Source organism: Talpa occidentalis, unplaced genomic scaffold (genome assembly GCF_014898055.3).
Source record: "Talpa occidentalis isolate TD23 unplaced genomic scaffold, MPIMG_talOcc4v2.1 talOcc4.5, whole genome shotgun sequence".
Classification (NCBI taxonomy): domain Eukaryota; kingdom Metazoa; phylum Chordata; class Mammalia; order Eulipotyphla; family Talpidae; genus Talpa; species Talpa occidentalis.
In genome coordinates this window covers 56,867,830-56,890,832 of record NW_023604861.1, presented here as the reverse complement: position 1 = coordinate 56,890,832, position 23,003 = coordinate 56,867,830, and the positions used below count along the sequence as shown (strand labels likewise).

The 23,003-nt window shown below is 40.6% G+C and overlaps 1 protein-coding gene across 1 annotated transcript in view; it reads left to right on the top strand.

Moving 5' to 3' along the window:
* Positions 1-309: 309 nt before the first annotated feature.
* MRPS31 (mitochondrial ribosomal protein S31) overlaps positions 310-23,003 on the top strand; it is a 32,526-nt gene continuing 9,832 nt past the window's right edge. The window contains exons 1-5 of the mRNA XM_037527230.2: positions 310-506; positions 6,107-6,391; positions 7,194-7,349; positions 17,217-17,360; positions 21,406-21,485. Coding sequence (XP_037383127.1) covers positions 382-506; positions 6,107-6,391; positions 7,194-7,349; positions 17,217-17,360; positions 21,406-21,485 — 790 coding nt within the window. The 5' untranslated portion in view covers positions 310-381. The remainder of the gene's footprint in view (positions 507-6,106; positions 6,392-7,193; positions 7,350-17,216; positions 17,361-21,405; positions 21,486-23,003) is intronic.

Genomic DNA, 23,003 nt, shown 5'->3' with positions numbered 1-23,003 from the left:
TGTGGATTCTCTTCCCCGAAACATTGCACAGTAGGCTCGGTTCTCTGCCTCAACCTCGTGGCCTCTCTGCAGTGTTTGCAATTTATCACTCCTTCCTCTCTCAGTTCTCAAATCTGGAACCGGGCTCAACCAACACACCTTCTCTGAACTCGGTGGTCCTTTCCACCTCAGCTAATAAAATCGCCCAAAGGCGGAGTCTCCGGAGGGCAGCAGGATCTGCCTCCACCGCGGACAAGACCGGAACTCAGTTATCCGCCCCTGTTTCTCACCGGACTGGGAAGAGAGGGGAACGCGCCAGGCGAACGGAAGGGGAGCGGGGGACGTGTTTGGCAGGGGACTCACTGTTCCGGGTTTGTTCTCATTTTAGGGTATTTCTCCGTAATGTTTCCGAGAGTCACCGTGATCCTACATCTTCGCCCCCTTTCCCGTGTCCCTTTGTGCTCTGGATGCCCAGATGTATCGGCAGCTGCGATTGTGCTACTCCCGGCTCCTCACAGACCCGTCAGGTACCTCATTTCAGTGCTGTTGGCCCCGCAGGTCTTAAGGCATCCCCCCTCCTCCTACACGCACCCGGTACATTCAGTCATCATTCTCGGGTTTTCTGGGGTCTGTGAAAGAACCCACGGGATTTTAGGAGCCATTGCTTTAAATCTGAGAAAAGGGAAGTCTCAGAAAGAGAAAGTGACTTGCCCAAGGTCATAGAGCGCGTGCAAAACAGAACCTCAGTTACTTGCCTAGCTGGCTTCTTGGGTTCTTTCTACTATACAGCTCCCCATCCTTCTTGCCACTTCATTTTATCTAGGTTTAGGAAGCGAACTCGTCTTGTTTATTTTTTGCGTTCACGAATTATGATGGTCTCATTCCTACCTCCATTTGTTCTTTAGTTCATCGTTGAAAGTGTTTACAATGTGCCCGTGCTGTTGTTAATCCGGACCAACACAGTCCTGCTGTCTTTGTAGCTTACAATTCCATCAAGCTGGCAATTCGAATAAAGTAATAGCAGAGATTGTGCAGATCTAGTCAACAAGTAACTGCTGTGTCAGCAAATAGGAGCATTCTCCGTTGTAGGAGTGGTTCAAGATATTCGCTCTGGAAAAGAGTGAAAAAACCTAAAGGAGGATGAAGGGAGTTTGCTGGACAGGAAAAGGAGTGAGCTGTATTTGGTGTTGGTATTATCTGAGAACTGTCATGATTATGAAAACTTAATTCTACTTATATTACATGCAGCACTCTTTGGGGCCACTCTGGTTAAGTACAGCCCTGACACACGTTGGTAGAAGTGGGATGGGAAGAAGTAGCAGGATGGAGAATAATTGCACAAGTAGAAATGAAAGGATGTAACTTGTGATGAGATAAGGAAAAGGCAGTCAGAACAGAGATTTCTGCTGGTTGCCTTGAAGGATTAGTGAACCATTAATGTTAAGGAAGAATGAGTAGCAGCTTTGAGAATGTCATATTCTCAGATTATTTCAAGCTTTTAAATTGTGTTTAAAGCTTATTTATTTCAAGCTTTTAAATTGTGGTTTCTAGAATACAGAAATATCTGGCTAGAGGCCTGTTCAAAACAAAAGGGTGTAAAAAGTGGAAAGTGAGTCTGAGATGCGAACTCTTTTTTTTTTTTTTTTTAAGATTTATTTATGCATACAAGAACTGGGGTATGGGCCAGAGATGCAAGGAGTGAGAGGACTCACCAGAACAGAGCAGGGAGCAGGACAGGCAGATTGACTGAAAACACTGCTGAGGGAAGCAGTGGGCAAGACAGGAGAGGTCTTCTGCGCCATGTGAGTATCTCCCTGGCCAGCTGGGAATAGAACTCGAGCTGCAGAGGCTGCAGATAACTTTGTAGTGCTGTACTTAACCCCTTGCGCCACCAGGAAGGCCCTGAGATGGGAACTCTTGAGTATGGTTTTGGAGTATTGCATTTTTGAGTGGCAATGAGATGCACTCAGTAGATACTTTTCTGGTGGGAACGTTAGAGCTAGAGTTATTTCCTATGCAGGATTTCCTGTAGTAAATATAGACGACTTCCAGTGGTATTATAGCAGTCCTGAAAGGAAACACTGAAGTAATGGTTGTATGTGAGATCCCTTCTCCTATTTGCCACTTTTCTGGTGTAATGCCTTTTTTTTTTTTTTTAAGATTTCTTTATTTATTTATACAAGCACTGAGTACAGTCAGAAGCGCAGGAGGGTGAGAGATTCACCAGAGCCAGAGCGGGGAGCAGAACAGGCAGACTGACAAAATACACTGCTGAGGGGAGCAGCAGCGGGCACAGCAGGAGAGGTCTGCGTGCCATGTGGGACCCTCGCTGGCGGCCGAGGATCGAACCGGCGCTGCAGAGGCTGTGGGCAGCCGTGCAGCCCAGTGCTCAACCGCTGCGCCACCGGGGAGGCCCTGGTATAATGCCAGGCCCTGGTATAATAGCAATTTAACTTCTATGAGTGAAATAATTAAAACATTTTCCTAAATTGAGCTGTAGCATATACTATTGTGAGTGTTCTGTCTACTGATTATGAGGATACTGTTATGCAGTTGTTTTTCATTCTAATATTTATGTACCTGATGTGATAGCCTCTGACATTTTTATAAACAAATCAAATAGTTTGTTTCAGTATTTTTGCAAGTAGCCATATTCTTTTCATTAAAGGATCCCTGCCTTGCATGACTGCTTGCTAACTTTGAGAACTTGATGTTAACCCAAAGGCTGATGCAGGGTCTTGAGATCAGTTGCACCAGAGTCACCAGGCGTCTGGTAAATGCTATTCCAAAATTAATAACCAAAACTCTTAGGAATTTATGTTTTAAATAAACTTCCTAGGGACTCATGCCCTCTGAAGGTTAAGAACCACTAACTTAACATCTTTTGGCAGCAGTGTCTTCTATAAATGGTAATAATAAAACCTGTCCCCTAAAATTCTAAGGAGTAAGTAACATGTATAACACAGCTACTCACATTTCTCCTCTGGTGGGCACAGTCAGCATTACTTGGGAGCTTGCTAGAAATACACTTAAGTCCTTCCCCAAAGCTACTGAATCAGAATTACTTGCTGGGACCAAACTGTGTTTTAATTCCTGTGCATATAAAGTTTGAGAAACAATACTCCAGCCTGATAGCTTCATCAAGATAGGGACAATCTACATGCCCAGTGTAGTGCCTAGCGCAGGGTAGTCATTTGTGTCAGCAAGGCACAGGGCAGGTCTCTGTGGATCCAGGCAGACAGGTAAAGGAATCCTGGAGCCCTCAGTAGCTTTTTCAGGATTTTACTGATCTTTCTATACCATTTGTAGTGAGACAACCAGGCAGACGGCAGGCAGGAGAGCCAGGGGGCTGGTAGTCCTCCCAGCCCCTGGCGAATCTTTATTTTCTCTGGGCTTGCTCTGATGTCCTCTGTAGTCTCTTCCTCTCCCAGCTGTTCTCTGCCAACTATCCTCTGCCACATTGTCCTCTGTGATGCTGCCCTTCTATGCTTAGTCTCTGGGTTCAGGTGTGCCCACTCATGCACATCCATACCACACTCCAGGTGCTGCTATCAGGGATGCATGTCCTGAGCCCACACTCTCAGGCGCTCCCTTCATTGAAGGCTGCAGGTGATAGCCACAGAGGCCAATGGCACAAAATTCTGAGCAATCATCATTTATCCTACTTGCTATATTTAATGAATAACTTTTCATATACTGTATATCTTATTGAAACACATATGTTAGTTTTTAATGTTCTTCAGTATAAGCTATCAAAAGGTTCTTAACCCTACAAAATAAAATAGATGTTTGTGTTACTTAGAATTAGGAAATCTCAGGCACAAGTCTGAAATAGATGTAATCATTTGTGTTCTTTTTCACAAAAGCAGAATGGCAACTCTAGCCACTGAATATTCTTTTTTGTTGTTCCATTTTAGCTTAGCTTACTAATGGTAATAGATTAAATGGCTCAATGAGAAGGTTTACCAGATTAGAAACACCCAGGATTTTTTTTTTAGTAAGTAGCCCTTTTTTAATGATGGAAATTATTTTCGTATTGCTTAATTATGACTGTTACAGGGCAGGGAGGGGAGAACCCCAGAGCCTGCAACCCTGCCTGCTCTAAATAGGTTCTGCCATCTGCCGCATCAACACAAAATACATGAGACTTTAATGAAAAGGAACTTTAATACAATTGGTAAACAATACAGGAAAGGCAAAGAATATAATTTCTAAATTAAGCACCCAAAGTTACTCATCCCCTCGTGAGTAAAAGTCCACCACGGGATTGGCCCAGGGCAAGGCCCGAAAGCCTGCCACAGGTCTAAAGCACCTTCCAGTGGGGACCCACAGAAAAGGATCAGAAACAACCAGACAAAGCAGGAAAAGCGCAAAATCCAAACAGCTGCCTGTATGTGTCCAAAAGTGCAAGATAACAGCTGCCATTGTTATCCTCCCCATGGGTCTCTCACCCACATCTGTGTCGCCCAGTCCACGACCAAAAGGCAAGCACAGTTTCTTCACGTGTCTCTCCGTTCCACGTGCCTCCTCCAGGTCTCCTGGCTCTCCATCCTGCTTCCTCCCTTCTCAGTCTCCCCTGCAGCTTCTTGTCTTCTCTTTAGCTCCACCCTCCTTGGGTGGGGCAGGGAACCTGGAACTTCCCCTTTTCCTGGGGACTGCCCTGTTACAAGGCTTTTCAAAAAGGTTTTATATCATGTTAATGTCAGTTCATTGGCAATCATCGGATTTGGGCTTGAGAACAATAAATAAAAATATATTAACTATGTTTCACAACCTTTTTTTTCAATGTCATGGAACACACAAAAATGCTATTTTTACCAATTGTAAAATTAGTAAATGGAGGGAGGTAACAGGCAGGAGCCTGAGCCTCTGCCCCAAACCCCAAGAATCAGATGACTAATCCTAGACACCTGTAATCCGTTTATGGCCTCCTAGGACATCAGGCCTTAGAGAACGCTCGGCTAAATGACCTTGGGTGAGTTCCTTCACTTCTCGGGTTGCCCATTTCCTTATATGCAAAATGGGGATAATACTGGCCTTATCATTGAGGTAGGTATGGCAAAATATAAACAAACTATGTTTCACAACACTAGGCACATAGTAGAATATGTTCAATAAATGTTAAATTGTTGTTGATGTGGTTGTTAACGATAATAATAATAAACAGAAGGGAATGGGGAGCAAAATATGAAGGGTGCCCAGAGGACTATGGTACAGGGCTGTGAGTAGCTTGGTGGTGGGTGTTGTGTGGTAACATACTCTAGAGGCCATACACTCTGATACACCTCTAAATCTGATACAACTTTGTAAACCAATTTTAAAAACTAAATAAAATTATAGACTCCCAAAAAAGCAAAAAGAAAGAAATTGTATTGAAAATTTATAAAAATGCATTGAGCATTTGAGTCCTTTCTTTTGCATTGTATTTTTAATTTAATTTTTTTTTTAAATCTGTTTTTGTTGCTTTTCCAAGATTTCTTTTTTTTTCCTGTTTATTTTTTTTTAAAGATTTATTTTATTTATTTATTTATTTATTTATTTTTTAAGAGGCATGTATTATTTATTTATTTGTTTGTTTGTTTGTACATGCACTGGGTACAGTCAGAAGCGCGGGAGGGTGAGAGAATTCACCAGAGCCAGAGCGGGGAGCAGAGCAGGCAGAAGGACCGAAGTACACTGCTGAGGGGAGCAGCGGGCGGCAGGAGAGGTCTGCGCGCCATGTGGGACCCTCCTCCGGTGGCCGGGGAGCAGCCGGGGATCGAACCGGCGCTGCAGAGCCCGCGGGCAGCTTCGCAACCCAGCGCTCAACCGCTGCGCCACTGGGGAGGCCCTTTTTTTTTATTTATTTATACAAGCACTGGGTACAGTCAGAAGCGCAGGAGGGTGAGAGAATTCACCAGAGCCAGAGCGGGGAGCAGAGCAGGCAGAAGGACCGAAGTACACTGCTGAGGGGAGCAGCGGGCGGCAGGAGAGGTCTGCGCGCCATGTGGGACCCTTCTCCGGTGGCCGGGGAACAGCCGGGGATTGAACTGGTGCTGCAGAGGCTGCAGGCAGCTTCGCAACCCGGCTCTCAACTGCTGCGCCACCGGGGAGGCCCTTTAATTTAATTTTTAATGTGTCTTTATAGGGAAGAAAATAATAGCTGCAGGTATTTTGGCACCAGCAGTGTGATCTACAGCAAGAAAGATGAGCAGTCTGTTCCAACCCAGGAGATTTCCAAGGAGACAGAAAGCCAAGACAGTATAAAGGAAAAAAAGAAAAAAGACTTGCTAAGTATTATTAAGGGCATGAAAGTTGAATTAAGCACAGCAAATGTACAAACAACAAAGCCACCGGGAAGAAGACCACTTAAAAGTTGGGAAGCAACAACTAGAAAATCTCAAAGAGCAACAGAAGATGCCCCAAAGAAGAGGTAAATTGAATTGCAGTTTGAATATTTTTTGAAAGTAACTTTTGAAACTCCAGTAAGCTTTTTTTAAAATTAGAGTACTTGGGAAATACTGTATTAACGAAGACTGGTATCAGTTTGTAAACACAGAGACTCTAATAAATTACTTAAAAATGCTATTATGGTTCTGTATTAAATAACAAGGCAATATCTGTATACAATCTAAATAGAGGAAGAGAGTAGTGATCCCGGCACTCTATACATTCCCTTGTGTATTTATCAGTGTTACTCACTGCCATTTCCATGACTGTTTAAGCTGTTAATTACAAATTGTTTGAAAGTAGTGCCATGTCTCGGAAGGACTTGTTTATTTGAAATTCATTTAGGATAAAATTTTAGCATCTTGATTACAGCTATTTAATATGATTTCCTTTGGCCAGTGCTCTCAGCTTGCGTGATTTCCGCAAAAGATTGTAATTACTTGTGCTTGTGAAAGAGTATTTCACTGATTTCAAGTGCAAGTAGTGATATTTTAGCATTGTGTTGTAGTTTAAGTGGCAGTATTTGGTTTTAGTGATACATAAATAGTGATGTATACCTCACATCCACTTATCTATTTTCTTTAGACAACTATTCCTGGAAGGGAAATTGCTTAGTAAAGGATTTGCTTAATATTTGTCACCAAATTGCATGCAAAACTTATGCCAATTTGTGTGTCCACTCAGTAGCTTTCCACTTATCAGGATTTCTTTTCTGCAACTGGATGTATCATACAATCAGAATAAGTAGTGCCTTTTTTTCCCCCTTCTCATTTGTTTTTCATCAGTGAGTCCCTGAGTCCTGAATTGGTGGCTGCTGCATCTGCTGTTGCAGATTCTCTCCCTTTTGACAAGCAAAAGACCAAGTCCGAGCTGCTCAGGCAGCTCCAGCAACACGAAGAAAAATCAAGGGCACAGAAAGGTGGAGAAAGACCTAAAATTAGGTTAGTGAACCAAATAGTTATGTTAGTAATGCTGATCTCTCAAAATAGGCTATTTTTATGTGACTGATGTATAATATACACAATATATTTGCTTATATGTAACATATGCCTCATAAGTAAAATATTAGCAGTTTGATATTTTTTTAAGCCATGTCTTAAGATTGCAGTTTTTAAAAGACCATTTGAAGGGTTAAACTTTTCTTTTGAGAAATTATACAATTTCTTGTACCTGAAAAAGAAATGATAAGCTCAGGCATGTTCTTAATAAAAAATTAATTAAAATAAATGAATTAATAGAACAAGAAAGATAAAATTTTTCCAGTTAAATAATTTGCTCGGGTTTTGCGCAATAAGATAATCTTGACACCCATTTCCTTCTCATTTCCCATGTGTTCTTATGTTCTGACTGACATCTTTCACTTATCTTCTCATCTCTCATTACTTTATGCCAGATTACAACATACTTGCTGCTGATATGCAGTCAGTGGTCGTGCTGCTTTGGTTTGGAGAGGATCGAAATCAGTAGTTGTCAGTGAACATGTGTATCCAGATTTATCCCAGGAACTTAGAAGAGAACTATAGATGTCTAGACTCTCAGTTAAATCGCTCATTTTATTTGTATTTGAACAACAGCAATGCACCAAATAAATATGGCCAAATTTTAACTTTTAGTTTTTGAATAAAGGTGATATGAATAGATATTGATTATATATCACATTCTCTTGGTGTTTGATAATTTTCCAGAAATGACACTTTTAAATTATGGGGTTTTTAAAGTTTTATGATTTGTAACTTAACACCTCATTTGAACGCATGTTCATTCATCCTCCACCAAAGCTGTGGTGCTGCAACCCTGTCACCTTCTCTGTCTTCCTCTTCCTTTCCCCCCATTTTCTCTAATTAACAGTATATTTTTTATAGGATCCAAGAATTCTTGTTGTTTTGTCTGTTTCTTCTCTTCGTTTTTTATATTCTGCAAATAAGTAGACTGTCTAGTAAATATCTTTCATTTTCTGACTTATTTCACCTAGCATTATCACCTCAAGATCCATTCACTTTATCCCAAAGGATACTATTTTATCCTTTTTAATAGCTGAGAAGTATTCTGTTGAGTATAAATTCTATAATTTTTTAAACTCGGTCATCTCTGAATGGATATAGGGTTTGTTCCTTGTCTTGGCTATTGTGAATAATGCTGCTATGAATACAGGGGTGCATAAATCTATTTGTATTAGTGTTTTTATATTCTTTGGGTAAATAGCTACAAAATAGTATTGTTTGATCATAGGGTATTTTCTTTTTTTTTAAAGATTTATTTATTTATTTATTTATTTATTTATTTATTTATACAAGCACTGGGTACAGACAGAAGAGTGGGAGGGTGAGAGAATTCACCAGAGTCAGAGCGGAGAGTAGAACAGGCAGACCAACAATGTACACTGCTGAGGGGAGCAGCAGGCATGGCAGGAGAGGTCTGCGCACCATGTGGGACCCTCACCGGTGGCTGGGGATCGAACCAGCACTGCAGAGGCTGCGGGCAGCTTTGCAGCCCAGCGCTCAACCCACTGCGCCACCGGGGAGGCCCAGGGTATTTTCCTTTTGAGGAATTTTTATACGGTTTTCCATAGAGGCTGTAACCAATTATATTCCTATGTATAACAAATGAATATTCTTTTTTTCTCCCCAGTATCATCAACATTTGTTTTTTCCAATATTTTTGATATAGGCCATTCTTACAAGGGTGAGGTGATAGCTCATGTTTCTGTGTTTTGTTTTTTTTTTTGTTTTTTTTGGTAGGGCCCTCGCTGGTGGCCGGGGATCGAACTGGCGCTGCAGAGGCTGTGGGCAGCCTCGCAACCCAGCGCTCAACCGCTGTGCCACCAGGGGAGGCCCTTTGTTGTTATTATATTGTAGTTGAAGTATATGAGTTCTTTATATATTTTGGAAATTAACCCTTTGTCACATGTGTGATGTACAAATATCTTCTACCAGTACATAGATTGCCTTTTTTGTTTTTGTGGTGGTTTGCTTTGAAGTACAAGAGCTTTTTAGTTTGATATAGTCACATTTGTTTGCTTTTACTTATGTTTCCCTTGCTTTTGGAGATGATATCCAGGAATGTATTCCTTTTAATTTATATATAAAATTCCTTTTTTTTTTTTTTTTAGAGGCTTTTTTTAATTAATTAATTAATTTGTTTGCTTGTTTGTTTGTTTTGTTCATACATGCACTGGGTACAGTCAGAAGCGAGGGAGGGTGAGAGAATTCACCAGAGCCAGAGCGGGGAGCAGAGCAGGCAGAAGGACCGAAGTACACTGCTGAGGGGAGCAGCGGGCGGCAGGAGAGGTCTGCACGCCATGCGGGACCCTCCTCCTGTGGCTGGGGAGCAGCCGGGGATTGAACCGGCGCTGCAGAGGCCGCGGGCAGCTTCGCAACCCAGCGCTCAACCGCTGCGCCACCGGGGAGGCCCCTAAAATTCCTTTTTATATATAAAATGTTTTATTAATTTTTTTGTGTATGGAGTTAAGTAATGATCTGCTTCTTTCCTTCCCTCCTTCCCTCCTTCCCTCCCTCCCTCCCTTCCTTCCTTTTCTGGACTCTATTCTAAACCAATGGTCTATGTTCTGTTTTTGTTCCTTCCTTCCTTCCTTCCTTCCTTCCTTCCTGTCTGTCTGTCTTTGTTTTTTGCATGTGGCTCTCCAGATTTCCTAACACCTTTTATAGAAGAGGCTTTCTTTTCAGTGTGTGATTGTGGCTCCTTTGTCAAAAATTAACTATCCATATTTGTGATTGTTTATTTCTGGACTCTATTCTAAACCAATGGTCTATGTTCTGTTTTTGTTCCATATCATACAGTTTTGATCACTATCTCTGTGTACTATAGTATAGAAGTCAGGAAGTGTGATACCTTGCTTTTTCTTTTTTTCTCTCAGAATTGCTTTGACTATTCTGGGTCTTTTGTGATTCCGTACAAATTTTATAATTGCTTGTTCTATTTCCTTAAAGAATGTCATTGGGATTTTAATAGTGGTAATTGTGGTACATCTCAAAATTGCCTTAGGCAACATGACCATTTTAACAATGTTTACTCTTCCAATCCATGAACAGGGAGATCTTACCATTTCTTTGTGTCATCTTTTACTTCCTTTTACATTGTCTTATATTTTCATGGTATTGTTTCTTCACTCTATTAAATTTATTCCCAGCTAGTTCATCTATTTTGGTGCAGATTTTTAAAGGAATTGAAATTTTGATTCCTCTTTCTTCTGTTTCATTGTTTGCATGTAAAAATGCAGCAGATTTTGTGTATTTTGTTTCCTATCATTTTACTGTATTATTTCTAGTAATGTTTTTGGTTTCTCTATGACTATTATGTGATCTGCAAATAGGGATAGTTTCACTTCTTATCCTGTTTGGATGTTTTATGGTTTTTTCCTACCTGGTTGCTCTAGCTAGTGTTATAGGACAGGGAGAGGGGCACCCAAACCCCGCAAACCTGCCTATTCTAAATGGGTTCTGCCATCCGCCGCATCAACACAAAACATATGAGACTTTAATGGGAAGGAGCTTTAATAAAACTAGGAAACAATACAGGTAAGGCAAAGAGTCTAGTTTCTAAATGAAGCACCCAAAGTTACCCGTCCCCTCGTGGGTAAAAGTCCATCCATATGGGAATGACCCAGAACAAGGCCCCAAAGCCTGCCATGAGTCTAAAGCATCTTCCAGTGGGGACCCACAGAAAAGGGTCAGAAACAACGAGACAAGCCTGGAAGGAAAAGAGCAAAATCAATATCAAGGTAAAGGCTGCCATTGTCACCTCCCCATGGGTCTCACCCACATTTGTGTCACCCAGTCCACGACCAAAAGACAAGCACAGTTTCTTCACGTGTCTCTAGGCTCCATGCGCCTTCTCCAGGTTTCCTGGCTCCATCCTGCTTCTTCCTCCCTCAGTTTCCTCTGCAGCTTCTCCTCTCCCTGCTCAGCTCCACCCTCCCTTGGGTGGGGCAGGGAATCTCCCCCTTTCCTGGGGACCACCCTGTTACACTAGGACTTCTAATACTATGTTGAACAATAGTGGTTTCTAGTCTTATTCCTAGGTTTAGAGGAAGTGCTTTCAGGTTTTCACCTTGAGTATGATGAGCTTGTCATATAATCTTAATTATGTTAAAGATAGATTCCTTTTATTCCCACTTTATTGATTTTTTTTTTAAATAATGAATGGACATTGAATCTTTTCTAATGCTTCCCACTGCCTCCAATCTATGGAAATGACCATGTGATTTTTATCTTTCTTTTTGTTGATGTGGTAAATGACATTGATTGATATGCATGTGTTGAACTAGCCTTGCATATCTGTGTTAAAACCAAGTTGGTCATGGTGAATGATTTTCTGAATATATTTCTTAATACATTTGATTTGCCAGATTTAGTTGAGGATGTTTGGCATCTGTTTTTATTTGAAAACTAACACTATAGTTTACTTTTATTGTGTCGTTCTTGTTTGGTTTTAGGAACAATGTGATGTTGGTCTACTGAAATGTGTTTGGGAATTTTTGCCCCTTTTCAACTTTTTTGAAAGAGTTTGAGAAGGATAGGTATTAAGTCTTCTTTGAAAGTTTGGTAGAATTCACTAATGAAGCTATCTGGTCCTGGGCTTTTGTCTTTAGGAAGCCTTTTGATTACTTTTCCAATTTCTTTCTGTGTTTGACCTGTTCAAACTCTTTCATCCTGGTTTAGTCTTAGAAGTCTTGTGTGAATCTAAAAATTTGTCCATTTCTTCTAGATTTTCCTGTTTGTTTGCATATAGATATTCATAGCAGTCTCTTAGAAGTCTTACAATTTTTGTGTCCCAGGATAAGGTCTATCCTTAAGAAGATTGCATGTGTACTTAACAAGAATGAAAGTCTCTTATCATCCTTTGTGTTTCTGCATTGTAATTTTTGCCTCTTTTATTTCTGATTCTTTTTATTTAGGTTTTCATTCTTGTTTATGAGCCTTGCTAATGATTTATCTGTTTTGTTAATCCTTTTCAGGAACCAGCTCTTGGTTTCATTGATCTTTTATATTGTCTTTTTGGTTTGTTTCATTTATTTGTGCTCTAATTTTTATTTCCTTCCTTCTACTGATTTTTGGTCTCTTTTATTCTTTTTCTGGTACCTTCGGATATGATATTACATTGTTTGAGAGTGTTGTTTATAGATGTAGTCTATATTACTTGTACTTTCTGTTATTTTTTTAAAGATTTATTCTATTTATTTATGCATATAAGAACTGGAGCCTAGGCCTGAGATGCAGGGGGTGAGAGGATTCACCAGAAACAGAGTGGGGAACAGAACAATCTGATCTACTGAAATACACTGCTGAGGGAAGCAGCCGGCAAGACAGGAGATGTCTGCTGCACCATGTGTGTTAGCTCCCTGGCTGGTTATTGAATTTATGCCACAGTGGCTGGTGATAGCTTGATAGTGCTGCAACTTTAACCCCTGTGCCACCAGGGAGGCCTCTGTACTTCCCTTTTAATACCACTTTTATTTTTTTATAATAAATTTTATTTTTATATTCCCCATACAATTGCAACTCCCTTATTTTGACCCCAATCCCTCCCCTCCTCCCCCCTACCCCCCATAGAGTGTCTCTGGTTCATAGTTTTTTGTTGATTTTGATTTTCACTTTCTCATAGTTATTCATTTTCCTGGTCCCTTATTTAAGTTTTCTAGATTCCTGCTATGAGTGAGCCCATCCGGTATTTTTCTTTTTCTTTCTGGCTTATTTCGCTGAGCATGATCCCTTCCAGCGCCATCCATGTTGCTGCAAATTGCATGTGTTTATCTTTTTTGAATGCTGAGTAATATTCCATGGTGTATATGTACCACATCTTCTTGATCCAGTCATCTATTTTTGGGCATTTGGGTTGTTTCCAAAGCTTAGCTATTGTAAATAGTGCTGCTATAAACATAGGGGTGCAGGTGCTCTTTGGAATTGATATTTCTGTGTCCTTTGGGTAAATACCTAGGAGTGGAATTGCTGGATCATATGGAAGCTCTATGTTTAGTAGGTCCAGAAATCTCCACACAGCTTTCCATAGTGGTTGGACCAGTTTGCACTCCCACCAGCAGTGCAGAAGAGTTCCTTTTTCTCCACACCCTCGCCAACATTTGTTGTTGCTAGTTTTTTTAATATGTGCCATTCTCACTGGTGTAAGATGGTTAATACCACTTTTAGAGTGTACCATAGAGTCTGGTTGGTTGTCTCTTTGTTTACATCTGTCTCTATATATTTTTCTGTTTCTCCTTTGATTTCTTCATTGACTCAGATGTTATTCAAAAGCATTTGTTTAGTTTCCCTATGTTTGGGTTTTTTCAGGGTTTCTTTTTGTGGTTAACTTCTAGCTTTATCTTGTTACGAAGAGAAAGGATGTTTGATATAATTTCAGTTTTGATGTATATTTGAGACATGTTTTGTGTCCCAGCATGAGGTCTAGTCTTAAGGAAGTTCCATGTGTACCTGATAAGAATGTATATTTAGAGTCTCCCTGGTGGCACAAGGGGTTAAGACACAACCTATGAAGCTGTCTGCAGCCACTGCAGACAAGTTTGAACCCCAGAAAGGGAGCTACCCACATGGTACAGCAGACCTCTCCTGACTCGCCCGCTGCTACCCTCAGCAGTGTATTTCAGTTCTAACAGAACTAAGCCTGTCTGTTTGCCACTTTATCTCTGGTAAATCCTCTCACCACCCCCCACACTTCTGACCTGTACCCCAGCTCTTGTGTACGTAAATAAATAAATTTTAAAAAAAGAACGTGTATTCATTTCTTTCGTGTTTCTCTGTAGGTGTGTGTGTATATATATATATTTTTTTTAAAGATTTATTTATTTATTTATGAATGTAAGTACTAGGGGACAGGCCAGAGGTGTGGGGGGTGAGAGGATTCGCCAGGGACAGTGGGGAATAGAACAGACAGATAGACTGAAATACACTGCTGAGGGCAGCAGCAGGCGAGACAGGAGAGGTCTGCTGCACCATGTGGGTAGCTCCCTGGCCAGCTGGGGATCAAGCTCATGGAGCAGAGGCCACAGATAGTGCTGTGCTTAACCCCTTGTGCCACCAGGGAGGCCATGTAGATGTATATTAAGTCTATCTGATCCAATCCTTCATTTAACATCACAATCTGTCTCTTGATGTTTATGATCTGTTTAAATCTCCTGCTATAATTGTATTGCTGTCAATGTGTTTCTTTAGTTCTTATTAGTTGCTTTATATATTTTGGAGCACCTGTATTAGTTGCATAAATATTAATGACAGTGATATCTTTTGGATAGATTGACCCCCTAACCATATATAATGCCCATCTTTTTCCCTAATTACCTTTTTTGGCTGAAAGTCAATTTATCAGATAGGAGAATAGCAGTTCTTAATTTCTTTGTGTGTATTGCTTTGCTCCAGCCTTTCATTTTGAGTCTGTTTTGTTTTTGTTCTAAGGTGGGTTTCTCACATATATGTATTTCTGCTCATACATTTTTATCTAAGCTGTTGTTCTGTGTCTTAATTGGTAAATTTGGACCATTCATGTTTAAGATGAATTTGATATATGAGGCTTATTTAAAGTCATTCTTGGGGCCTCCTTGGTGGCGCAAGGGGTTAAGACATAGCACTGTGAAGCTACCCACAGCCACTGCAGCACAAGTTCGATCCCCCAGCCAGGGAGCTAACCCACATGGAGCAGCAGACCTCTCCTGTCTCGCCTGCTGCTCCCCTCAGCAGTATATTTCAGTTAATCTGCCTGTTCTGTTCTCACTTTGTCTTTGGTAAATCCTCTCACCCCCCAAACCTCTGGCCTGTACCGCAGTTCTTATATGCATAAATAAATAAATCTTAAAAAAAAATAAAGTCATTCTTTCTGTTGTTTCTTTTTCATGTGTTTTTTTTTTTTTTTTTTAAGATTTATTTATTTATGTGTATAAGAGTTGGTGTGTAGCCAGAGATGTCGGGGGCGGGGTGGAGAGGATTCACCAGAGACAGAGTGGGGAGCAGCACAGGCATATCCACTGAAATACATCACTGAGGGTAGCAGCGGGCGAGACAGGAGAGGTCTGCCGTGCCATGTAGGTAGCTCCCTGGCTAGTGATCAAATTCATGCTGCAGAGATTGCCAGTAGCTTCACAGTGCTGTGCTTTAATCCCTTGCACCACTAAGGAGGCTTTTTTCATGTGTTTCTATCTGCTTTTTCATTTGGATGGCTTTCTTTGGTGGATCTTCCAGTTTCTTCTTTTCTCTTTTAAATGTCTGAGTTTTGGTTTTGTGGTTACCACTATGGTTGTATTAAGTTTTTATATCTAAAATCCTCCTTCATATGCTAATATCAATTCATCATTTGACTGTACAGATTCTGTCCTTGTCTCCCTCCCTTTTAAAGTTTTGTTGTTCTCTTATTAATCTTATCTATACAATTTCTGCATTATTGTTACCTTGGTCAAGGTTTTATTTTCTTCTGCTTTTTTTCTTTTCATATAGAACTTCTTTTTTAATATTTCTTGTAGGGCATTTATTTTTGTCTGGGAAACTATTTCTCTATCAAACTTTGGTGATAGTTTATTTTTTTAAGATTTATTTATTTATGCATATAAGAACCGGGGTACAGGGCCTCCCCGGTGGCGCAGTGGTTGAGCACTGGGTTGCGAAGCTGGCCGCAGTGTCTGCAGCGCAGGTTCAATCCCCGGCCATTGAGTGAGGGTCCCACATGGCGTGCACATCTCTCCTGCCGCCTGCTGCTCTCCTCAGCAGTATATTTCGTAAGTCTGCCTGCTCTGTTCCCTGCTCTGGCTCTGGTGAATTCTCTCACCTTCCCACGCTTCTGACTATACCCAGTTTGTATAAATAAATAAATAAATCTTAAAAAAAAAAAAAGAACTGGGGTACAGGCCAAGAGATGTGGGGGATGAGAGGATTTACCAGAGACAGAGCGGGGAACAGAGCAGGCAGACTGATGAAATACACTGCTGAGGGGAGCAGCAGGAGAGACAGGAGAGTTCTCCTGCGCCATGTGGGTCAGCTCCCAGGCCAGGGGGGATCAAACTCACGCTGCAGTAGCTGCATATTACTTCATATTACTGAGACTTAACCCCTTGTGCCACAAGGGAGACCCCACTTCAGTGATAAATTTGTAGGATAAAGTATTCTGGGCTGATAAAGTATTTCCTCTAGCGATCTTTTGATATTTTTTCTTTATCATTGACTTTTGATAATTTAACAATGATGTGTCTTGGTGAAGGTAATTTTGCACTTAGAAATGTAGGTGTTCCTTCAGCTTCCTGGATTTCCAGTTCTTTACTTAGATTTAGGAAGTTCTCAGCAACTATTTCTTTGAATATGATTTCTGTCCCCTCTCCCTGCCCCTTCAGGAATACCCATTATTCTTATGTTTCCTCCTCTAATGGAATCTGGTATTTCTTATAGAGGTTCTTTGTTTTTCCTCAATATTGTTTCTGTCTTTTTCCATTAGGGTCTTTTGTATATTTGTATCTTATATTTCTGAAATTCTCTCTTCCTTTAATAAGTCTATGTAATATACTTTCCATTCCATATTTATTTTCATTTCATTCAAGTGTCTCATTTTGTGGTTTTATAATGCATGTTTTAAGTAAACATTTGTGAAGATCATTTTTTAAAGACAGGAGGATACATGAATCTTCGTGTCTATAGAATGTGAATGTTCATGTGATGCAGTCTTTTATTTAAACAAACTTTTAATACTGTGTTAGTTCATAGAATTGAAATACGAATTAATGCTATGAATCTCGTTTCATAAAGTTCATTGCTATTCTATAATTAAAATTTCTAACTCTCTTGACCTTTTTGTTATTTCAGTTTCAGTAACATAATATCAGATATGAAAGTTGCCAGGTCTTCCTCAGCTAGAGTTAGTACAAGACCAGTGCATCAGATTCAGTTTGACGAAGGATCCAGTGATGATTGTCTTGCCCAGGAGAAGACTGTTGACCTTAGAAAAAGGTATTCAGGCTTTTGAATCTATTTATTCTTGTCTGTTAAACTATAGATTTATTTTATTTCTGTACATATTATTGCTGATAAGTTTCTGAGCATTATTGATGCATTTTTATCTGTTATCTTTCCATTTACCATTTCCTAGAGAGGGTAAGATGTTCTGGGTTTAGCTTCACATTTTTTTTTTTTTTAATAGAGGCATGTTTTTTATTTATTTGTTTGTTTGTTTGTTTGTTCATTTATACATGCACTGGGTACAGTCAGAAGCACGGGAGGGTGAGAGAATTCACCAGAGTCAGAGCAGGGAACAGAACAGGCAGACTGAAGAAGTACAGTGCTGAGGGGAGCAGCGGGTGGCAGGAGAGGTCTGCGCGCCATGTGGGACCCTCCTCCTGTGGCCGGGGAGCAGCCGGGGATCGAACCGGTACCACAGAGGCCGCGGGGAGCTTCGCAACCCAGCGCTCAACCACCGTGCCACTGGGGAGGCCCGCTTCACATTTTTCTATACCATAAATCACAATACACACTGCCTCATTCTTACCCACAATGAAAAGGTCTCCTGGTTTAGAATAAGTGGAGCTGACAGAATTCTTAACAAATAAGCATTTTGCAAGGAGCATTATTTTCATTCTCATATGTGCTTAACAATGTATATTCATATATTTATTGTATCTCTACATAGAGATATATATCAAAATATCTTTCTTCATACCTTAGAGAAATAACCCACCATCCGAGAAAAAGATCCATTATAATAACTTAAAGTGGCAGATTATTTCTGGCCATTTGAATTTGGCAATTTGTAGTTCCTAAAGATACTAAGCCTTGCATTACAGTTACTTTATAATAGAAAACTATCTGTATTTACATAAAATTTGTTTTTTCTCTTTTAAGCCGTGAAGGTGGTAGTTGGGGAAAGATATTTAACATGATCTGCCAAAAACTAACTCAACTTTATGGCAGGATGACCTTATAATTGGTGTATTTTCAATGTGTATTCCATGGATTTTGTTTTAATTACAAATTTAGAAACTTGACTTAGCTCCTCCTGGATATTAAATTATTAATTTGTACATTAAGATTGGAAAAGATGGTTACCAAAATACGTTTTAGAGGTTGTAGTGACTAGGAAATCATTTGAATTACTAATGTAAACAGGTTTTATATCTATGATATATTATTAAATAAAGTAGAATGTTTTCCTGAAGCTTTCTGTACATGTACTCTTGTTAAAAAGCTGATAAAGAACTCTAAGACATGGGAAAACAACAGTAAGATATCAGTTGTTCACTCAACTCTCACCTCAGACAATCCAGGCCTAGAATGACCAGCACAAGTATACCCTGGGTGGATTCCTTCAGTTAAAGAGAGGTGTGCATCATGGAGCACTAACTTTGGAATCACACTGGCCTACCCAAAAATCTTGACACTGTACCACTGACTAATTCTGTGACTGGGGTAACATCCATAGCCCCTGGGTTGGCTTTCCCATGTATAAGATGCTGAAAGTGAAACCTACTTGAAATGAAATGACTCAAGGGATAGAAAGTAATACATGTAAGGCCTCCCTGGTGGCACAAGGGGTTAATAAGCACAGCACTATGAAGCTCTCCACAGCCTCTGCAGCAAGAGTTCAATCCCCGGCCGGCCAGGGAGCTACCCACATGGCACAGCAGACCTCTCCTGTCTCGCCCACTGCTCCCCTCAGCAGTGTATTTGTGAGTCTGCCTATTCTGTTCCCCACTCTGTCTCTGGTGAATCCTCTCACCCCCCACACTTTTGGCCTGTACCCCAGTTCTTGTATGCATAAATAAATAAATCTTTCAAAAAGGAAGAAGAAAGTAATACATGTAAACTGTATATAGTAAATGCATAGCAGGTGTTTGTTCCCTTTCCCTTTACTACATTCTTCTTTTAAAACTCTGCTTTCCCAAATCATTGCCTCTTTATTGTACTGTGTGTTATTTTACCTGGCAGGAAGCTGAGGGAATGATGGGTGGGAGGAAGAATGCAAGGCACTGAGGATAATTCTGGCACATAAATGCCTTTGTTTACAAATACCTTGGTGACTTCCTAGAGTAAAACTTATTTGAGATCACTTTATCCAATTTTAATGTGGTGTTTTCGTTTTTCAGCTAGCTTAATTTAGTGGAAAAATGTAGTTTGATCTAGGAAAAAATTCAAGATAATTTTTGAAACTAATCCTCCAGTATATAAATTGGTTTTAATCTGCTAATAAATATATTCAAAAATGTGAATTGATGCCTAAACCAGTTTTAAAATAAACAAGGAGAGTGGGCCCCACTGGTTGTGCAGGGGGTTAAGTCTCAGTGCTATCAAGCTGTTGCCAGCCACTGTGACCTGAGTTCTATCCCTGGCCAAAGACCTAACCCACATGGTGCAGCAGACCTCTCCTGTCTTTCCTGTTGCTCCCCTCAACAGTGTATTTCAGTAGATCCACCTGTTCTGTTCCCCACTCTGTCTCTGGTCAGTTCTCTCACCCCTTGCACCTCTGACCTATACCCCAGTTCTTGTATGCATAAACAAATAAAAATAAATCTTAGGGCCTCCCTGGTGGCTCAGCGGATTGAGTGCAGCGCTGTGAAGCTGCCTGGAGCCTCTGCAGCTTGAGTTCAATCCCTGGCCAGCCAGGGAGCAACCCACATGGCGTGGTGGACCTCTCCTGACTTGCCCACTGCTCCCCTCAGCAGTGTACTTTGGTCTTTCTGCCTGTTCTTTTCGCCATTCTGTCTCTGGTGGATCCTGTCGCCTCCCACACCTCTGGCCTGTACCCCAGTTCTTGTATGCATAAATAAATAAAATTTTTGGGGAAAACATCTTAAATAAATAAAAAATACACACACACACACACACACACAAGGGGAGTTATCTATTAGCTCTCTGACATAAACTTTAATGGTTAATTTAAAATATTGCATTTATGTAAAGAAAATCATTTCAAAATTACAGTCTTTACTTTGTGAGCATGTTTTTATTTAACTGTGCAAACGCCTGTAATTTGTAGTTAAACATTACAATGCTTTTTACCCTTCAACTAAGACAAATGATGACTTTAACACCTTCAGACTGAACATATTTTCATAAGAGTTCCACAACATTGAATTTTCTAAATCGTTAATATGAAATGAATCAAATAGCAATTTTGGCATATTAATCTAATATTATCAGTTAGATATTTTGGAAATTGAACTGCTCTAGCTGCTATATTGTATTATAGAGCAAAAATTCAAGTGCATTTTTTTTTATAGAGGCATGTTTTATTTATTTATTTATTATATTTGTTTATTTGTTTTGTTTATACATGCACTGGGTACAGTCAGAAGCTCGGGAGGGTGAGAGAATTCACCAGAGCCAGAGTGGGGAGCAGAGCAGGCAGAAGGACTGAAGTACACTGCTGAAGGGAGCAGCGGGTGGCAGGAGAGGTCTGCGCACCATGTGGGATCCTCCTCCGGTGGCCGGGGAGCAGCTGGGGATCGAACCAGCGCCGCAGAGGCCATGGGCAGCTTCGCAACCCAGCGCTCAACCGCTGCGCCACCGGGGAGGCCCTCAAGTGCATTTTTTTACAGATTTATTTTATTTGTTATAAATACAAGAACTGGGATGTAGGCCAGAGGTGTGGTCATGAGAGGATTCAGCAGAGACAGAGTAGGGAGCAGAAAAGTTGGATCTACTGAAATACACTGCTGAGGGGAGCAGTGGGCAAGACAGGATAGGTCTGCTGCGCTGTATGGGAATTAGCTCCCTGACCAGGGATTGAACTCATGCCCTCTGCCTACAGTGGCTGGCGATAGCTTGATCGTGCTGAGACTTTAACACCTGTCCACTAGGGAGGCCCCCTCAAGTGCATTTATGCATGTTTTTAATTATCAGTTCTAAAGACGTTTAAATTTAAAGTAAAATATCTGGAATGGATCAGTGGAATTATTTTAAATTCTACAGTGAATGGTTCATGTAAAATTTTCTTTTAAACAGTTTTTTGTCGACAATGTATAAGAATATTCATTAAAATAAATGATTTTTTCTTTTTCAGTTTTAGGAAAGATTTATTCAAGGGGAAGAGACTTAATATTTTTGAGATTAAAGCAGATACTGAAGAGACACTTGAAACAGGTTTGTAAGAAAAGAACACCATTTCTTCTGTTTAGAAATAGTCCATCTTTTAAAAGTGTCTTTAATGTTTGCACTGAAAATATTCAGGTACTATAATATTCCATTCTGTTGTTGGCCTGGCTCCTCCTTATGAATGTAGTTGTTGACATTGCTAGTCTTGGTCAGCTGTCCTTGAAGTATTGCATTCTGGGAGGTAAGGACTACCAATTAATACATAGCTACAGATTGGCTACTATTTTGGATTAGAACATGAATGATTTCCTACCATTTGCAATATATATCTGTGCTATTACTTAAAAACAAGTAAGTTGCAGTTCCTACTTTTAGGCACCTCACTCTCTAGAAGATGAGGTAACTTTTGTAGAACTAATTATTGGAGTGATTTAGTGATTGTTTAGAAGGGAGGAAGAACATTCAGGGAATATATTAGCAGAACTTGTAGTGTTTTTTTTATTTTTTCTTTTAAAGATTTATTTATTTTTATACAAGAACTGGGGTACAGAGGGGCGGGACGGTGAGAGGATTCACCAGAGACAGAGCGGGGAACAGAACAGGCAGATGAACTGAGGTACATTGCTGAGGGGAGCAGTGGGAGAGACAGGAGAGGTCTGTCCTGCCATATGGGTTTCTCCCTGGCTGCCTGGGAATTGAACTGGTGCTGCAGAGGCGGCAGACAGCTTCATAGCGCTGCGCTCAACCCACTGTGCCACCGGGGAGGCCCAGTGGTTTTTTTCTTAACGTATGATTAGGTTTTGTTCCCTGTTGTTCCTCTGTTGTTCTGTTCTTTTTTTTTTTTTTTTTTTTTAAAGTTTTATTTATTTATTTATACATACAAGCACTGGGTACAGTCAGAAGCGCGGGAGGGTGAGAGAATTCACCAGAGCCAGAGCGGGGAGCAGAGCAGGCAGAAGGACCGAAGTACACTGCTGAGGGGAGCAGCGGGCGGCAGGCGAGGTCTGCGCGCCATGTGGGACCCTCCTCCAGTGGCCGGGGAGCAGCCGGGGATCGAACCGGCTCTGCAGAGGCTGCGGGCAGCTTCGCAACCCAGCGCTCAACCGCTGCGCCACCGGGAAGGCCCTGTTCTGTTGTTCTTAGACTCTGTTGAGTCTAAGAAAAATAAGAGAATTCTCTGCTTGACATTAATTTTGATTTATTGACAAATAACATACAAATGGTCTCCGGTTTACAAGTGATTTCCGTTTCTAAAGATTACATGTTATCTTTGGGCTTGGTAGAAATAATGTTATATTTGATATTTAAGTTTCCAAGCCAGCCTCTAACATGAGGCTTTTCTATCAGTTACTTATATAAACATCTGATTTTTCCACTTTTCAACTACTAGATTTTAGGGCTAGATTTCATCGATTTATGTTATCCCTGAAGCAACTAGTCAAGTGGACAGGTGTTTTCCAGATAATAGGAATTGGTTATCTTAAGTCATAACTAAAGTTACTTTTAAAATGACTTGTAGGGCCTCCCCGGTGGCGCAGCGGTTGAGCACTGGGTTGTGAAGCTGCC